A 17,332-nucleotide genomic window follows, 5' to 3' on the forward strand; every position below is an offset into this window, starting at 1 on the left:
AAGGACAACCTTGCCTTGTACCCCGAAATAGTTGAAAAAAAGGGGATCTTTGATTATTAGTGAAAACCGAAGTTAAAGGTTTCTGATATATTAATTTAATCCATGATATAAATTTTGAACTAAAATTAAAATGTTGCAAAGTATTAAATAAATATGACCATTCGACTCTATCAAATGCTTTTTCGGCATCTAAGGAGATGACACATTCTGGGATTTTAGATGAAGAAGTATAAGCAATATTAATTAATTTTCTAATATTAAAAGATGAATAACGATTTTTAATAAATCCAGTCTGATCCTCAGAAATAATCCGAGGCAATATATTTTCTAATCTAACAGCCAGGATTTTACTAAAAATCTTAAAGTCCATATTCAGCAAAGATATAGGCCGATAAGATGCACATTCAGTGGGATCTTTATCTTTTTTAAGAATTAAAGAAATAGAAGCTTCATAAAAAGATTGTGGTAGTTTACCTATACTTAATGCATCTTTAAAAATTTTACAAAGCCAAGGAGAAAGTATAGAAGAAAAGGATTTAAAAAATTCTGCAGAAAAACCATCTGGGCCCGAAGCTTTACCCGAGTTCATTAAGAAAATGGCCTTTTCTATTTCAGACTCCGTAATAGGTGTATCCAAAATTACACTATCCTCAGCAGTTACTTTTGGAATATTCAATTTCCTTAAAAATTCACTCATTATAGAAGAGTCTTTAGTACATTCTGATTGATATAAAGAATTATAAAAATCTTGAAAGGCTGTATTTATCTCTTTGTGATCAATCGTCGGAGTACCATCTTGTTTACGAATCTTAGTAATTTGTCGCTTATCCGAAACAATTTTCAATTGGTTAGCTAGTAATTTACCAGACTTATCTCCATATGTATAAAATTGAGCTTTCGATTTAATTAACTGACTTTCAATTGAAGAGGTTAACAATAAACTATGCTCCATTTGAAGTTCCACCCTTTCTTTATAAAGTTCTTTACTAGGGGTCAATGCATAAATCTTATCAATTGCCTTAATTTTATCAACTAATGTTGATATTTTAGAGTTAGTTCGTTTCCTAACTCCGGCAGAATATGAAATAATCTGTCCACGAATATATGCCTTAAAAGTATCCCAGAGAGTTCCACTAGAGATGTCTGCTGTGGAATTTATTGAGAAAAACAAATCAATTTGCTGTTTAATAAAGTTAATAAAGTCAGAGTCCTGCAGTAAAACAGAATTAAACCTCCAACTTTTAGTACTAATATGTGAATCCGTCACCTTAATAGATAACTTCAAAGGTGCATGATCAGATATAACAATAGAGTCGTATTTGCAATCCATGACATCTGTAAGGAAGTGCTGATCAATGAAAAAGTAGTCAATCCTTGAGTAATTATGATGCACATGGGAAAAGTATGAGAACTCTTTATCATTAGGGTGTAGAAAACGCCAGATTTCACAGATAGCTGAATCAATCATGAAAGAATTAATAAGAAAAGCCGATTTGTTCGGAAAAGTTTGAATGGGTTTGGATCTATCCATCAAAGGGTTTAAACAACAATTGAAATCCCCGCCCATTATCAATCTGTATTGATTCAAATTAGGAAAGGATGTAAATAAACATTTAAAAAATTCAGGACAGTCAGTATTTGGAGCATAAACATTAACTAAAACAACTTTTTGATTAAAAAGCAACCCAGTAATAAGCAAAAATCTACCTTGCGGGTCTGAAATTGTTTCATAATGTATAAAAGCAGTTGATGAGTCTATAAAAATAGAAACACCTCTCACTTTGGCTTGCGAATTTGAGTGATACTGTTGGCCCTTCCAAAACCTAAACAACCTCTGACTATCCACCTTCCTAACATGAGTCTCTTGTACAAAAATAACATTCGCATTCATTCTATGGAATACTTTGAATACTTTTTTCCGTTTAATCGGATGATTTAAACCATTAGTATTCCAAGAAACAAAGTTAATAGTCTTATCCATATTGACAATATATATTACAGTTAACATATAGGTTTAAAAGAAAAGTGAACTCATGAACTCGGAAGGGGAAAGTAAGTTCAAAGGGAAGCCGGAAGTCACAGCACCGCAGCCATTTTAGTAGTTTCATATAAGCCCATGAAGTAAAACTAAGCAAAAAGCAAGCAAAAAAAAGAAAAAAAAGAAAAATCTCCCTCCCACCACCCTCAAAACCCCAGGAAAAAAGCCAAACAGAGGCAAGCGAGCGATCTAATACTAAAATTACCCCCTTGTCTCAAGACGGCAACTCAGACGTAACAAAGTTAAAAAAAATACAAACAACCCACATTTTAAAAAAAGGGTTGATATAGGAAAAATTAAAATATAAAATTAGTGTTATAAATGTATATTATCAAAAGGGTTAAAAAAATTAAAACAATAAATGAAGGTTTAACACTTTCGAACAGATCAAAACAGTTATGACGCTACAGACACTGGAGTCTGTCGGGAAGAAGAAACGCCATTTTATTCTTCCAAATCTTAATATTCAAATGCTAAAAACTATGAAAAAAGAGCGTATATCGATTAAAAAAAAGAAAAAAAAAATAACCCTAATAGGTCATCTTCAACATTAATCGGTTAGTAATATATAAAAATATGAAATCGGAATAAACCCGGTAGAAAAAAGAGAGCTTTAATCGTATATAAGAAATATATATGAACCGTATCAAAAAAGAACCCAAACGTCAATCTATACCAGATCCAAATCTATAGGCTAGATTACATTGATCAGCCCGATCAAATGTCATTGTTCCAGGAAACCTTGAGCATCCGCTGGCGATTTAAACAGCCGAAAAGATCCATCTTGAAGGGTGACTCTCAGGTGTGCTGGAAACAGCAACGCTTGCTTGTAGCCTTTCTGGTGAAAATTCGACATAACCGATCTGAAAGCCAGCCTAGCCCGTAGTACTTCGGGGCTATAGTCCTCCAGAATGCGAAAATTAAAATTTTGATAGGTTATCATACCTTTTTTACGAGCCGCACGAATCAGTCGTTCTTTGATGTGAGGATAATGGATCCTGAGAATTATGTGCCGTGGTTTCAGACTTGAATCTGCCCGATATCTAGAGACTCTGTGAGCCCGATCGATTAATGGGGGGTTATCCAGGACATCTTCGCCCAGGACATCCACTAGAAATTTGGAGAAGAAAACGGTCAGATCACCGCTTTCAAATTTTTCCGGGATTCCAATTAACCGAAGATTTTGTCTTCGAGAACGATTTTCCAAATCAGTAATTTTAGCTTTATAGCGTTCCATCTGTTGGGTCGTCGAAGTTTGCTCTTCTTGCATTTTTTCGATTATACGATCCTTCTTACGAGCAGCTTCTTCAAGAGCCAAAATGCTTGCTTGTTGTTCATTTGATTCCCGTGAAAAGGTCAGGAACTTTTCTTCGAGTGATCTCAAACGATTGTCATACTGTGCAAATCTTCCAAGTAATTTTTTCTCCAATTCATCAAATCTAGCGTCTATAAACTTCACAACAACTTCTAAAGTTAACGGTTCTTTCGTCTGTTTCGGTTCTTTTGCTCTAGACATTTCAGCGGGTTGAGAGTAATTCAAATAGTTTTTTTAAAAATTCTATATGTTTAGACCCCTTTAAAATAAGTTTAAGGGGTGTTTGTAGGTTAAAAAAAACGTAAAAGGTTTGGAGCAAAGCCTAGATGCGGTTTACTCCATGAGCGCCATCTTGAGACTCCAGATAGAGTTTAACACAGATAAATGCAAGGTGTTACACCTTGGCAGGACAGATACAAGGAGACAGTCCGAGCAGAGAGATCTTGGGATCTTGAGCACCATCCAGAGACAGAGAAGCAGTTTCAGCGACAGGTTGCTATCGATGTAATGCTCCTCAGACAGGATGAAGAGATCAATACTCCCCAATGCCATTCGGCTTTACAATTCAACCGCCAGGAGTAAGATATGTTAAAGTGCCGGGGTTAGGACTCAATGTATTTAAGTAAACTATTTAAGAACTTTTTAAAAGCTACCGTAGATTTCGCACTACAGAGCGCACCTGATTAAAAGCCGCTGGCTCTAATTTTAGAAAGAAAATCAATTTTGTACTTGTACAGGCCGCACCGGATTTTCGGCCGCAGGTGTCCCACGTTGTAATATGAGATATTTACACAGAAAGATATTACACGTGAGGATTTTTTAACTTTTAATTAAATCCATATGGTAACATAAACAAATACATATTGCAAATGCTTTTTTTCGAACCGTGCCTGTAACGCGGCTACTTTTAAATATACATACGTATCGGTAACACAAATTACGTTGCGTATACTTTTTTACTGAACAACATTCCAATATCTCCTAACGACTGGTAAAAAATATATATACTGCAGCCTACCAGGAAAAGTTATTGATCGCCTTTAACTTAAAAGCAGCGTTCGCTCAGATCTAATGCCACTCGCCCCCCACCTTCCCGTTTATCGCAAACCGGTATTTCCCACAAGACACGGCGAAACCGGGTGTGATGTCATAGCATCCCGCGATGTAGTACAGAAAACAAATATAATTAAAACACTTCTAACTTTAACTAGAAATTACTAACAAATGAATTACTAAGCGAAAATATTATAAACTAAATAACTGCCATAAAGGCAGCACAATGCTTTTCTTCAAGTGTTTTCCATGTTGATGAGGGTGAGTACAAATGACTGATTTACAATAATTTAATTGTGAAAGTGCGCTTGATTTATCATACAATTTCATTGGACCTCTGTGAACTACTCATCAATTTTATTGGTCTACTGTTACGAGGCAAAATGTTTTTGGCGGCATGAAAAAAAATCATGCATTAGCTGCACCGTAGTAAAGGCCGCAGTGTTCAAAGCTGTTCAAAATGTGGGAAAAAAGTAGCGGCTTATAATCCGACATCTACGGTATTATTAATGCTTTTTGAGAGGGTGATTTTAGATGCATATCATATTTTTACTGAGTTAAGTATTGTATGTAATTAGTTTTGCTACAATAAGTGTATGGGACATTGGAAAAAATGTTGAATTTCCCCATGGGGATGAATAAAGTATCTATCTATCTATCTATCAAGTTCATAACTCCTTGAAAGTGGCTACACAGGTCAATAAGGTAGTTAGGGTGGCTTATGGAATGCTTGCTTTTATTAGTTGAGGCATTCAGTTTAAAAGTCAGGAGGTTACATTGTACCTTTATAAAACTCTGGTTAGGCCACATCTGGAGTATTGTGTACAGTTCTGGTTGCCCCCACTATAGGAAGGATGTTGAGGCTTTGAAGAGGATGCACAAGAGGTTTATCAGGAAGCTGCCTGGCTTAGGAGGCACGTGCTATCATAAGAGGCTGGATAAACTTGGCTTGTTTTCTCTGGAGTGGCAGACTAAGGGGAGATCTGATAGAAATTCACAAGATTATGAGAGGCGTCGATAGAGTGGACAGCGAGTTCCTGTTTCCCAGGGTTGAAATGTCTAATACTGGAGGGCAGGCACTGAAGGCGAGAGCTGGTAGGTTCAAGGGGGATGTGAGTTGTGAATGACTGGTATGTTGGTAGAGGCAAACACATTAGAAGTTTTTAAAGAGATATTTGGTTAGGAACACAGATGTAAGGAATGATAGAGGGATATGTATATGGTGTAGGCAGGAGGGATTAGTGCTTGGGTGGTTTTGATTTGCTTTTTAGCTTGTTCTGCACAACATTGTGGGCTGAATGGCCTGCTCCTGTGCTGCACTGTCCTATGCTGAGGTAAACAAAGTGTCCAACATTAACATCTTAGTACTTCAATTAGTTTTTGAAAATTGAACCACTCACAGTTTCAGGTGGCAAGTTTCCCAGAATGTCAATTAGAGCTCGATACATCTCCTCACCAGATCCTTCAAAGAATTTGCCACAGCCACCAACAAAGAGTGTGTCACCTGTGTGTAAAACCATAACAAACCTATGAATCTGCAGACTGAACAGTGGTCTTTAAGACAGACCTGCGAAAATCACCCTTGAAATGATGCAAAAGGACACAAGAGAAACCAAGATAATCAATTAAGAAAATTCAACAGGGGACACAAAAAGTTAAAAGATTTAAATAGTGGGCAATAAAGTTTGCATCACAGTTCAACTTGCATTAAGATTCCTGTATTACTAGGGTTTAAATTAGTCAAGAATGATTTCAATACTGTGTTTGAACTCATGTTTAAGTTAGTGAATGTTGATAAAGGGAATAATTATTGCAATCATAGCTTAAATCTCCTTGCCCGTGTGTGATTTGACTTTGGAGCACATTTTCACTCTCTGTGAAGGCCACAATGATGCTCAGTGGATAAGTCCATTGCAGTTTATAGCTACTCCACTGACAAATTAAATGCTCCAGTCATGGGTGTACAGGAGACAGAAGCATAACTGAAGCAGTCTCGTCTGTAGAGTGAAGGACAAGCCTGGATAAGCAGTGGGGAAGCCAATAAACTGAAGCCAAATATCCTGTAATTCTTCAGAATGATTTTTGTTCATTAAAACTAGAGTTCCCCGGTGCAGTAAAATCAAAATAAAAGTCACTAAATAAAGGTCCTTTTAAGATTTTCTAACCTAGAAACTTTTGTGTTACCTAACAGAATTTTATTTCAAATCAGATTACCAAATACAATCTGAAATTGTGTACACATGTAAAATACTTCCAACAATAATAGCTTCCTCCTCCATAGTACTCTGCGAAAGCCTTAGATTTTTAAAAAAAATATAAGTTTTGTTTTGGATGTTTATTTTTTGCCTTCTGCATTAGTGTGTCGGTAGAAAAGAGCAAACTTTAGATATACAAACACTCATTTTTCAAAAAATTAAACATTTTCAAAGTTTTATACTTTGTTGAAGAAAGTAACATATTAAGCAATAGACCACTTTTCAAATAAAAACTTGATGACTTTGTAGGTATCTAGCCCAGTGCATGATTAAACTAAGAAACAAGATGCTAATGATCAATGCCATAATGAGTTGAATGAACTAAACTGATTAACTAAAACACAAATGCAGAAGGACAATCAAACTAAAAGGTGAGGGTGTGGTGGATATGACAGTTTAACCTTCAAATCATCAATTCTTACACCATGGCAAGGGCGATCATAGCAACAAGACACAACGTGGTCATCTTCCATCAGTAAGGTCTCTCCCAGAAGTAGTATCACGGTAGACAGCAATTTCAAGATGTGCTCTCTGAGCTCTTCTGCAGAAGCACAAAGAAATGGGCATGGTCGAGGACCACAAACACAGTGGTCATCCACAGAAACTGAATGCAGCAGACGAGAGATACATCAAAGTGATATCCCTCCTAATTCTGAACAAGTCCAGCACTGCTATCAGCTCTGAACTCAGAGACCAAGTACACCCCTCTACAGTCCGGAGAGGTCTTGTCAGAAATGGTCTTCATGGAAGAGTTGTTGCCAAAAAGCCATTCCTCTGAAGTGGAAACAAAGCCAAGGGACTCATCAACACACAAAAACACAAGGACTACAATGTTGAAGAATGGCAGCAAGTGCTCTGGACAGACAAGTTGAAATCTGAAATTTTTGTCTGCAGAAGAACTGGAGAGTGCTACATGGATGCGAGTCTGCAACCAATACTGAGGTTCCCTGCAGAGTTGGGGCTGCATTTCTGCAACTGGAGTTGCGATTTGGTCAGAATTAACGGAATCCTCAATGTTGAGAAGTACAAGCAGATTCTCATTCATCATGCAACGTTATCAGGGCGGTGGCTGATCATCCTGCAGCAGGACAATAACCCCAAACGCACGGCAAGGTCATAAAGAATTAGCTTCAGCGAAAAGAAGAACAAGGAGTTCTGCAACAGATGGCATAGCCTGCAACAGCGTGCTGATCTCAACATCAAGGCGGTCTGAGATTACTTGGAGAGACAGAAGCAAGCCAGACAGCCAAAGCCTGATGAAGAAGTGTGGCAAATTCTCCAAGATGCTTAGAACAGCCTACCAGATGATTTGCCTATAAAACTGCACAACAGTGTAGCTAGGAGGATTGATGCAGAAACAGGCAAAGGGTGGTCACACCAAAAATCAAGTTGATTTAGTTTTTTTTTTACTGTTTACTGCTTTTTGTAGTAATTCTTAATGTTTAGAAACTTTTCCTTTCATTATATTTGAAAGCATCTTTGCTTTACAGAATTTCTTATAAATGTGCCTAGACTTTCGCACAGCACTACTTAACAGAATTTTATTTCAACTCAGATCACTAAATACAATCTGGAACTGTGTACTTATGTAAAATAATCTCTCCTTGGGCTTCCAGCCAGGTACGGGTATCAATTATAACCAATATTTCGATGACAAACTCTGCCATCTTCATCAAGGATGATGCCGGGGCATGTCTAGTCTTTACTGTAAGTGGCAATCCTCCTTCTACCACAAGTATCTTCTGCCTGTAAACATAATGTTGCTAATGTTGATGCATCGTTACTGGAGGAGGTGGTGCTGAAGAGTACTACTGATTGAACACATTGAACTCTTAATTTTTTACAAGTGATTAAGACTAGTAATAAAGATCTCCAAAATCTTTGATACTCTGCAACTCATGTATTAAGTCTGCTTACAAATTTCAGAAAATACTTTATTAAGTCATGGAAATTTTGTCATACTGTGCTCAGAATGGGATGCTGAATAACATCTGGAGTCTCTTCAAGTTCAAGTTTACTGTCATTCAATAGTATACATATATACCGCTGAACGAAAGCCCATTCCACCTTGTCATAGCCCTTGCACTTTACTACATGCTATTCAAGAAGGCATCACCTACCAAAGACCCCACTGACTACGTTGTTCCATCTACTTGCAGCAACTGTCCAGCAGGAGATACAGAAGTCTTAAGTCTCACACCACCAAGTTCAAGAACGATAAACTCAACTTTGATTTGTCTGATTGCAATTTCTCTGCAACTGTGTCACAATATTCTGCATTGTTTTATTTCTCATACCTCAAGGTGCATATGGCACAGTCTTCCTCTGAATGGCACCCAAAACAAAAAGTTTTTCACTGCATCACATGTGATAATAATAAACCAGTGCCAAGTGGGCTGCCCCCAGGAGAATGTGATCTACATGTGGCCAAACCAGTACTCAAATCACAACCAGGATAAGCAGCCAGCTTACAAGCATTGTGCTCAGTCTCCTCAGCCGTCACCAGCACTGCCCACCTCCATCCGCAGAACAATTACTGACACTCTTCCAAATCACTGCTGCTACCTGTGATTGCTACTTCCGACGACATCTCCCTGCTGAAAGGCAACACAAATTAACCACCTTGATTGCTGTTTCTAATCCTCTTCTGGTAATCAATATAACCAGTACCTCAACAGTTCCAATCCTAGCCATGAACTTGTCAACCATCTCCAATCTCAAATTCAGATTCCCATTTCTAGCTGGCTCTCTTTCAGATTTACCCAAACTGATACTGAGGTCTTCTTGATTGCAATCTCACCACCTTATTATATATTGCTTCCATTTGGTCCATATAAATGAGGTCCCGGACACCACAGACAAGGTGTCCTTGAATTTACTAACCAGGGATTGAATTTACTCTTGGTGCTACAGCTCCCATCATCAGAACAATTCCAAGTCTGTATGCCTCTTTTTGAAAAATTAAATGCTCCATTAATTTGGATTAGCAGTTTCGAATTTCACTACACTTTTTTTTTAAAAGACACAGTGGTAAACAATCAAACTGAAAAATGATTTAATCTAGCAGAAACAAAATTCTTAACGTTATCAGGTCTGATGGAAAAACACTGATTTGAACATCAGATGTTGCTGGATTGGTAGTTATCAAAGACCCAAGGTCACAATCAGAATCAAGTTTATTATCACTGGCACGTGTCGAGACATTTGTTAACTTAGCAGCAGCAGTTCAATGCAATACGTAATATAGAAGAAAAGAAGTAAATCAATTACAGCATACGTCTATCGAACAGACTAAAAATCATGCAAAAACAGAATATATTTTTTTAAAAAGTGAAGCAGTGCTCATGGGTTCAATGTACATTTAGGAATCAGACAACAGGAGAAGAAGCTGTTCCTGAATTGTTGCGTGTGAGCCTTCAGGCTTCTGTACCTCCTACCTGATGGTAACAGTGAGAAAAGGGCATGCCCTGGGTACTGGAGGTCCTTAATAATGGATGCTGCCTTTCTGAGACACCACTCCATGAAGATGTCCTGGGTACTTTGTAGGCTAGTACCCAAGATGGAGCCGACTAAATTTATGACCCTCTGCAGCTTCTTTCGGTCCTGTGCAGTAGGTCCCGCATACCAGACAGTGATGCAGCCTGTCAGAAGTGGTCTACTGTCCAGTGTAGGTCAGAGTGAGTGGGTAGGATACTAAATCTCAGGTAGGTTTAAAAGATTCAATGGCACTATTCTGAGGAGGAGCATGGGAGTTATTTCCTACAGTAAGATGAGTAATGGTGAATCCATGTGAATGGAGGCAGAGAGTTAGCAGTTGACTCAAGGAGACTCAATGTCTAAGGACATTCCCTTCCCCAGTGACGGTGGGGCTCCAGCCCAAGATCTTAAGGCACAAACTAACGGAGATGGGAGTAGACTCTCACATGGTGGATTGGATAGTGGACTACTTGACAGATAGACCTCAGTATGTGCGGTTGGGAGACTGTAGGTCTGACACGGTGGTCAGCAGCACAGGGGCGCCGCAGGGAACCGTACTCTCTCCGGTCCTGTTCACCCTGTACACATCAGACTTCCAATATAACTCAGAGTCCTGCCATGTGCAGAAGTTCGCTGATGACACGGCCATAGTGGGGTGTGTCAGGAATGGACAGGAGGAGGAGTATAGGAAACTGATACAGGACTTTGTGATATGGTGCAACTCAAACTACCTGCGTCTCAATATCACCAAGACCAAGGAGATGGTAGTGGACTTTAGGAGATCTAGGCCTCATATGGAGCCAGTGATCATTAATGGAGAATGTGTGGAGCAGGTTAAGACCTACAAGTATCTGGGAGTACAGTTAGACGAGAAGCTAGACTGGACTGCCAACACAGATGCCTTGTGCAGGAAGGCACAGAGTCGAATGTACTTCCTAAGAAGGTTGGAGTCATTCAATGTCTGTAGTGAGATGCTGAAGATGTTCTATAGGTCAGTTGTGGAGAGCGCCCTCTTCTTTGTGGTGGCGTGTTGGGGAGGAAGCATTAAGAAGAGGGACGCCTCACGTCTTAATAAGCTGGTAAGGAAGGCGGGCTCTGTCGTGGGCAAAGTACTGGAGAGTTTAACATCGGTAGCTGAGCGAAGGGCGCTGAGTAGGCTACGGTCAATTATGGATAACTCTGAACATCCTCTACATAGCACCATCCTGAGACAGAGAAGTAGTTTCAGCGACAGGTTACTATCGATGCAATGCTCCTCAGACAGGATGAAGAGGTCAATACTCCCCAATGCCATTAGGCTTTACAATTCTACCGCCAGGACTTAAGAACTTTTTAAAGCTATTATTAATGCTTTTTGAGATGGTGATTTAGATGCATATCACATTTTTTTTTACTGAGTTAAGTATTGTATGTAATTAGTTTTGCTACAACAAGTGTATGGGACATTGGAAAAAAGTTGAATTTCCCCATGGGGATGAATAAAGTATCTATTTATCTATCTATCTATGTATGTCAAAGACTAGGTGTCCTTGTACATCAGTCATTGAAAGTAAACATGCAGGTACACCAGGCAGTGAAGAAAGCTAATGGCATGTTGGCCTTCATAACAGGGGGGGGTTGAGTATAGGAGCAGAGAGGTCCTTCTGCAGTTGTACATGGGCCCTGGTGAGTCCACACCTGGAGTATTGTGTTCAGTTTTGGTCTCCAAATTTGAGGAAGTACATTCTTGCTATTGAGGGAGTGCAGCGTAGGTTCACAAGGTTAATTCCTGGGATGGCAGGACTGTCATATGTTGAAAGATTGGAGGGACTGGGCTTGTATACACTGGAATTTAGAAGGATGAGAGGGGATCCAATTGAAAAATATAAGATTATTAAGGGATTGGACAACACTAGAGGCAGGAAACATGTTCCCGATGTTGGGGGAGTCCAGGACCAGAGGCCACAGTTTAAGAATAAAGGGTAGGTAATTTAGAACTGAGTTGAGGAAAAACTTTTTCACCCAGAGAGTTGTGGATCTATGGAATGCTCTGCCCCAGAAGGCAGTGGAGGCCAATTCTCTGGATGCTTTCAAGAAAGAGCTAGATAGAGCTCTTAAAGATAGCGGAGTCAAGGGATATGGAGAGAAGGCAGGAACGGGGTACTGATTGTGTATGATTAGCCATGATCACATTGAATGGTGGTGCTAGCTCGAATGGCCTACTCCTGCACCTATTGTCTATTGCCTCTAAGACAGAGCAGAAGCAACTGCAATCTTTCAGCAAAGAGTGCCGAGCCGATGATCCATCTTGCTTCTTTCTGGGGAATCACTAGTCTTCAGTTCACTTCCCTCTGTTACGAATGTGCCACAATTCTGAGTGGCCGAAGGGTACAGAGTTGCCCCCTCCTTTTTGAGAATCGCAAGATCGCTATTAATTCGGGTCTGGGACCCAGGAAATGAGAGAGAATCCACAAGGTTTGGAACGTGTCTCGGCCTCAGCGAAACAAAGCCACTGATAACGGCCATTGTCTCTTGGAGACGGAATTGTGTATTGAGTACTGAAGCCCCTCGGGGATGACCAGAGTGGGCTGGTTGAGGGATTGCATCATCCCAACCATATTGACATCTGAGACCCCGTGAGTAAGGATAAGAGGGTCTGGGGAACAACCCCTTTAGACGCACCAGGAGAAACGCTAGAAATCCCGTGACAGCGTTTAATAGCGACAGCCGGTGGGGGGGCTCGTGTGCGTCCTTTCCTTGCCTGGGATTGGCGGCTCACCACGGAAGAACGGCTTAGCTAAAGGAGAGGCCACAAGTGAACGGCCACACCAACGAGACTCCGACGGATCAAAATCATAAAAGGAAAGCCGGCAAGTTTCTCAAAATCTCTCTCTCTCTCCAACCATTGCAAACCCAGCGGTCCCCAAAGGCTGCAGCCTGCATGAACTGAGTGATTTTTATATTTCCATCGGACAATACATTATCCCCTAGACAACGATAGAGCTTATTTCTTATTGATTATTATTATATCCGCACTTTTAGATTTAGTATTGACAACGTATATTATCTGTATATTTGCATTGATATTATTTTTGTGTATTTTTACCAATAAATACTGTTAGAAATAGTATCATCAGACTTCAACGGACCTCCCTATCTTTGCTGGTAAGTGACCCAGTTATGGGGTTCGTAACACCTCAAAGAAAAAGCTGAAAGCACTGGATCCAATAAAGGTAATATAACTAGACATCAGATGCAGTATTGCAAAGATGCACCTAAAATTGCACCTAGCTGTAATTTTAGATAAACTGGTATCTTACCTGAAGATCTAGAAAAGTAATAACACATCTAATCCACAAAAAGAATAGTTCCAATCCAGCTAACTCCCTGTCTACTCTCAATTAACAAAACAATAGATTCAGCAGTGATTTATTGGGTACTTTCTCTCCAATGACCTGCACACAATACTCAGACTGGATTCCATCAGGTTTGCTTGGCTCCAGATCTCAATACAGCCTTTGTTCAAAGAGCTGGTGATGAGAGAGTGATTTGTCTGTCCTTGATATCAAAGCAGCATTTGACACTGTTATGTCAAGGTATGCTGGTAAAATTGCAACCAAAGAATATCAAAATGCAAAGAAAATCACTCCAGTACCATGTGCAAAGGAAGCTGGTGGTGATAGATTACAACTCAGCATTCAACACCATCATCCCCTACTAATTAACAACCTGGTCTCTGTACTTCCCTCTGCAACTGGATCCTTGACTTCCTCAATGCAAGACCACTATCAGTGCAGGTCAATAATAACTGTAACGTTCTCGCTCGGGTGTAACGAAACCCGAATTAAACGTCGAGTTAAACCGTAGTCAATGAAAACAAGGTCGCAGTAAGATTAACCATTTACTGTTCACTCTTCACATTAACGTATGGTGAAAACTGTTGATAAAACAATACAAGATTGGTACAGTGTTTGTTTCCTTCTAAATATCACATTTACATCGTGAATACTTGCAAAGGTAAAACTACAATAACTACATTACATTAAAGTGCAGCATACAGTCAGAATCTACCTGCTCCATTGACTGCTTTAAATACACTTCAACACAAACTATCCCGACTCTTTAACTAACGAAAACATAAACCTTATCGACCGTCGTTACTTTTAACAGAATCAGCGTTAACATTTTAATTCAACATATCGATTATCTCATGACTTACAGCGTTGCTTTCACTGTGTTTCTGGTGCATAGAAAGCAAACTGCTTGCGCTGAACTGCCACATGTGAGCGCCCCCCACCCTTGCGTTTATCCCAAACCGGTATTTTCCCACAAGACGCGGCAAAACCGGATGTGACATCATCGCAGCCGCGATATATTACAGACAAATGAATTTACTTAAACAATCCTAACTTTAACTAAAAATGCTAACAAACGAATTACTAAGCGAAAATATTATAAACTAAATAACTGCCATAAAGGCAGCACAATAACATTTCCTCATCACTGACAATCAACACGGGCAAACCTTAAGGATATGTGCTTAGTGCACAGCACTACTCTCTCTACAGTCATGACACAAACACAATCTACTAATCTGCCAAGGCCAACACCATTGTTGGCAGAATCTCAGATGGTGAAGAGGTGGCATCCAGGAGTGAGATAGATCAGCTAGTTGAATAGCAACAAACACCCTTGCATTCAACATCAGCAAGAACAGGAATTGATTGTGGACTTCAGGAAGGGATGTGGAGAGAACATACACCAGTCCTCATTGAAGGGTCATCAGTGGAAAGGGCGAGCAGCTTCTAGTTCCTGGGCGTCAACATCTCCAACAAACTTCTGCAGTTGCACAGTGAAGAGTATCCTGGCTGGATGCATCACAGCCTGGTATGGAATCACCAATGCTCAAGAATGGAAAAGCCTACAAGAGGTAGATACAACACAGTCCATCACAGGAAAAGATATCCTCACCGTTGAGCAGATCTATAAGGAGCACTGCCACAAGAATGCAGCATCCATCATAAATATCCAGGTATGCTCTCTTCTTGCTGCTGCCATTGGGAAGGAGGTACAGGAGTCTGAAGCCACACACCACTAGGTTCAGGAACAGTTACTACCTTTCACACATTAGGCTTCTGAACCAGCATGGTTCAGTTCACTCACCTCAGCAATGAACTGATTCCACAACCTATGGACTCAACAACTACTGTTCTCAGTATTGTTTTTGCATGTATAGCTTGTCTTCTGCACATTGGTTGTTTTGTCACTCTTTGTGTGCACCTTTTTGCTTGCATTTCTTTGTTTTACTGTGAATGCCTACAAGAAATCTCAGGGTAGTATATAGTGAGATCGACATACCTTGATAAAAAAAGTTACTTTGAACTTCAAGGTTCTAACCTGAGCTCAACACATTAATGTAATCACGAAGAAAGCATACCAGCAGCTTTACTTCATTAGAAATTTGAGGAAATTCGGTATGTAACCAAATATTCGCTAATATACCATGGAGCACATTCTGAGTAGTTGCATGGAGGCTGGATTTTGAGATGCACACCATTGGGAGCATTTAACCAGTAGTAGGAGCTTATCCTCACTAATCCCCCCCCCCCCCCACCCATGCTAAGGAACCACATAAATGAAACCTAGCAATACTTCTTAGTGTCACTAAAAGCAATTACTTGATTATTATCACATCGCACCTCTAATGGAAGTTTAATGTGAGCTAATTGGTTGTTGTGTTTCCTATATTATGGCAGAACTATTTTTGTCAGTCGTAAAATGAGTTTTGATTTTGTGAAGATTTTATACAAATTAAAGTCTTTCTTTTTAAATAAAAACTCAGCATGTACTACTCACTTGCAAATGTAAATCATTTTACATAAAAATCAAAGTAGTTCCATTAAGCATTCAGCTCAGACCAGAACTGTCTGTAGGTTGAAGGATAACGTAGTTACACTGGCAAGGGAGGTTCCAACTATACTCACCAGTGAATACAGCTGGTGCTTCAGTACTATTTTCTTTTGTCACATAGTAGCAGATATGTCCTGATGTATGACAGGGTGTAAAGAGGCATTCCACGTTCAAAGAGCCAACCTGAATGGTTAAGCACATTAAAAATCTTGCAGTTAGTTCAAATTTTAAACATGAATCACTGCATTGATTATTAAAAGAAATGCTCGCATCCTCTTCAAAACAATATTGTTTTAATCACTCAGTAATCAAACTATAGATGAACTTTATAGAAAACAGGTTTAGCGCAGAGAAAATAAACTAGGGAAAGTAGAACTAGGGGAGATAGAATGCAAAATATGGCACATGGGTCAGTATATTTTTAAGCCCATGGGCACCGGTCACTTATTCACCATATCTGAAAAGCTTTTGGCAAGGCTGCTGGATGTGCCAACACCTGAACAGAGGAGGGTTGGGAGGGGGAAAGCAAATAGAACTTACTGCAATCACATCTCCTGCTAATCAGATTGTCATCAAGCACTCTACAGGCCTGACCAGGTAAAGCTTGGAATTGTGCCCATTTATCAGCAGTCCCTCCAGCAAAATGAAAGATAATGGAAAAATTGTTTTTTTTTTTGAGAATGCAACTTAAAGATCATTTGAGTCCTCTTCATAACTGCTACTGAATGTAATTCACAGAAGCAAATAAATTCCGTTATTACATTGTGATCCTGGCTGTAAAAAAAACAACAGGACTAATCATTAGAGGTGCACGTGAATCTTCCAGCACCCCTTCATAGGTGTCAGTGTCTAACCTGGAACTTTTTCTTATGCGATACTTTGCATGTGAGAGCTCCAATGCGGGCATCACCACCGTAGACGTGGAGGCCAGGTACTTTCTTTACCAGATCCACATTCCCTCCAGCATGGTCCCTGAAAACAAGATTATCATGAAAACCAGATGGCAATGATGAAGGAAAATAAGCTTTGCCAACAGTGTAGAGTATAGTGGAAATGAGTTGTGACTGTTATAAAGGTGAGACAGCACTGGGCAAAGAGAAAGCTGACAGCTCATCCCAACAATGCACCATCCTGGTGTTGGTTTACATTTATCGTCTACTGCTGTCAAAAAATTCACATGCTTAGATGGGAGACCATTGTGGATTCAGATACACAATTCTCTCTCTATTTCTTAGCAATTTAGTATCGTGTTGTGTGGCAATGCAACTGTGTGAAGTCGCATTGATTCAGAACAGATCTTTTAGC

At 39.6% G+C, this 17,332-nt stretch overlaps 1 protein-coding gene across 3 annotated transcripts in view; it reads right to left on the bottom strand.

Moving 5' to 3' along the window:
- hagh (hydroxyacylglutathione hydrolase) overlaps nucleotides 1-17,332 on the bottom strand; it is a 45,292-nt gene that overhangs the window by 13,376 nt on the left and 14,584 nt on the right. For all 3 annotated transcript variants that reach the window (XM_073060721.1, XM_073060719.1, XM_073060720.1), the window contains exons 4-6: nucleotides 16,882-16,999; nucleotides 16,102-16,210; nucleotides 5,807-5,910 (exon numbers count right to left, since the gene is read on the bottom strand). In XM_073060721.1, coding sequence (XP_072916822.1) covers nucleotides 5,807-5,910; nucleotides 16,102-16,210; nucleotides 16,882-16,999 — 331 coding nt within the window. The remainder of the gene's footprint in view (nucleotides 1-5,806; nucleotides 5,911-16,101; nucleotides 16,211-16,881; nucleotides 17,000-17,332) is intronic.

The sequence above is a fragment of the Hemitrygon akajei genome, chromosome 11, assembly GCF_048418815.1.
Source record: "Hemitrygon akajei chromosome 11, sHemAka1.3, whole genome shotgun sequence".
NCBI classification, from domain to species: Eukaryota; Metazoa; Chordata; class Chondrichthyes; order Myliobatiformes; family Dasyatidae; genus Hemitrygon; species Hemitrygon akajei.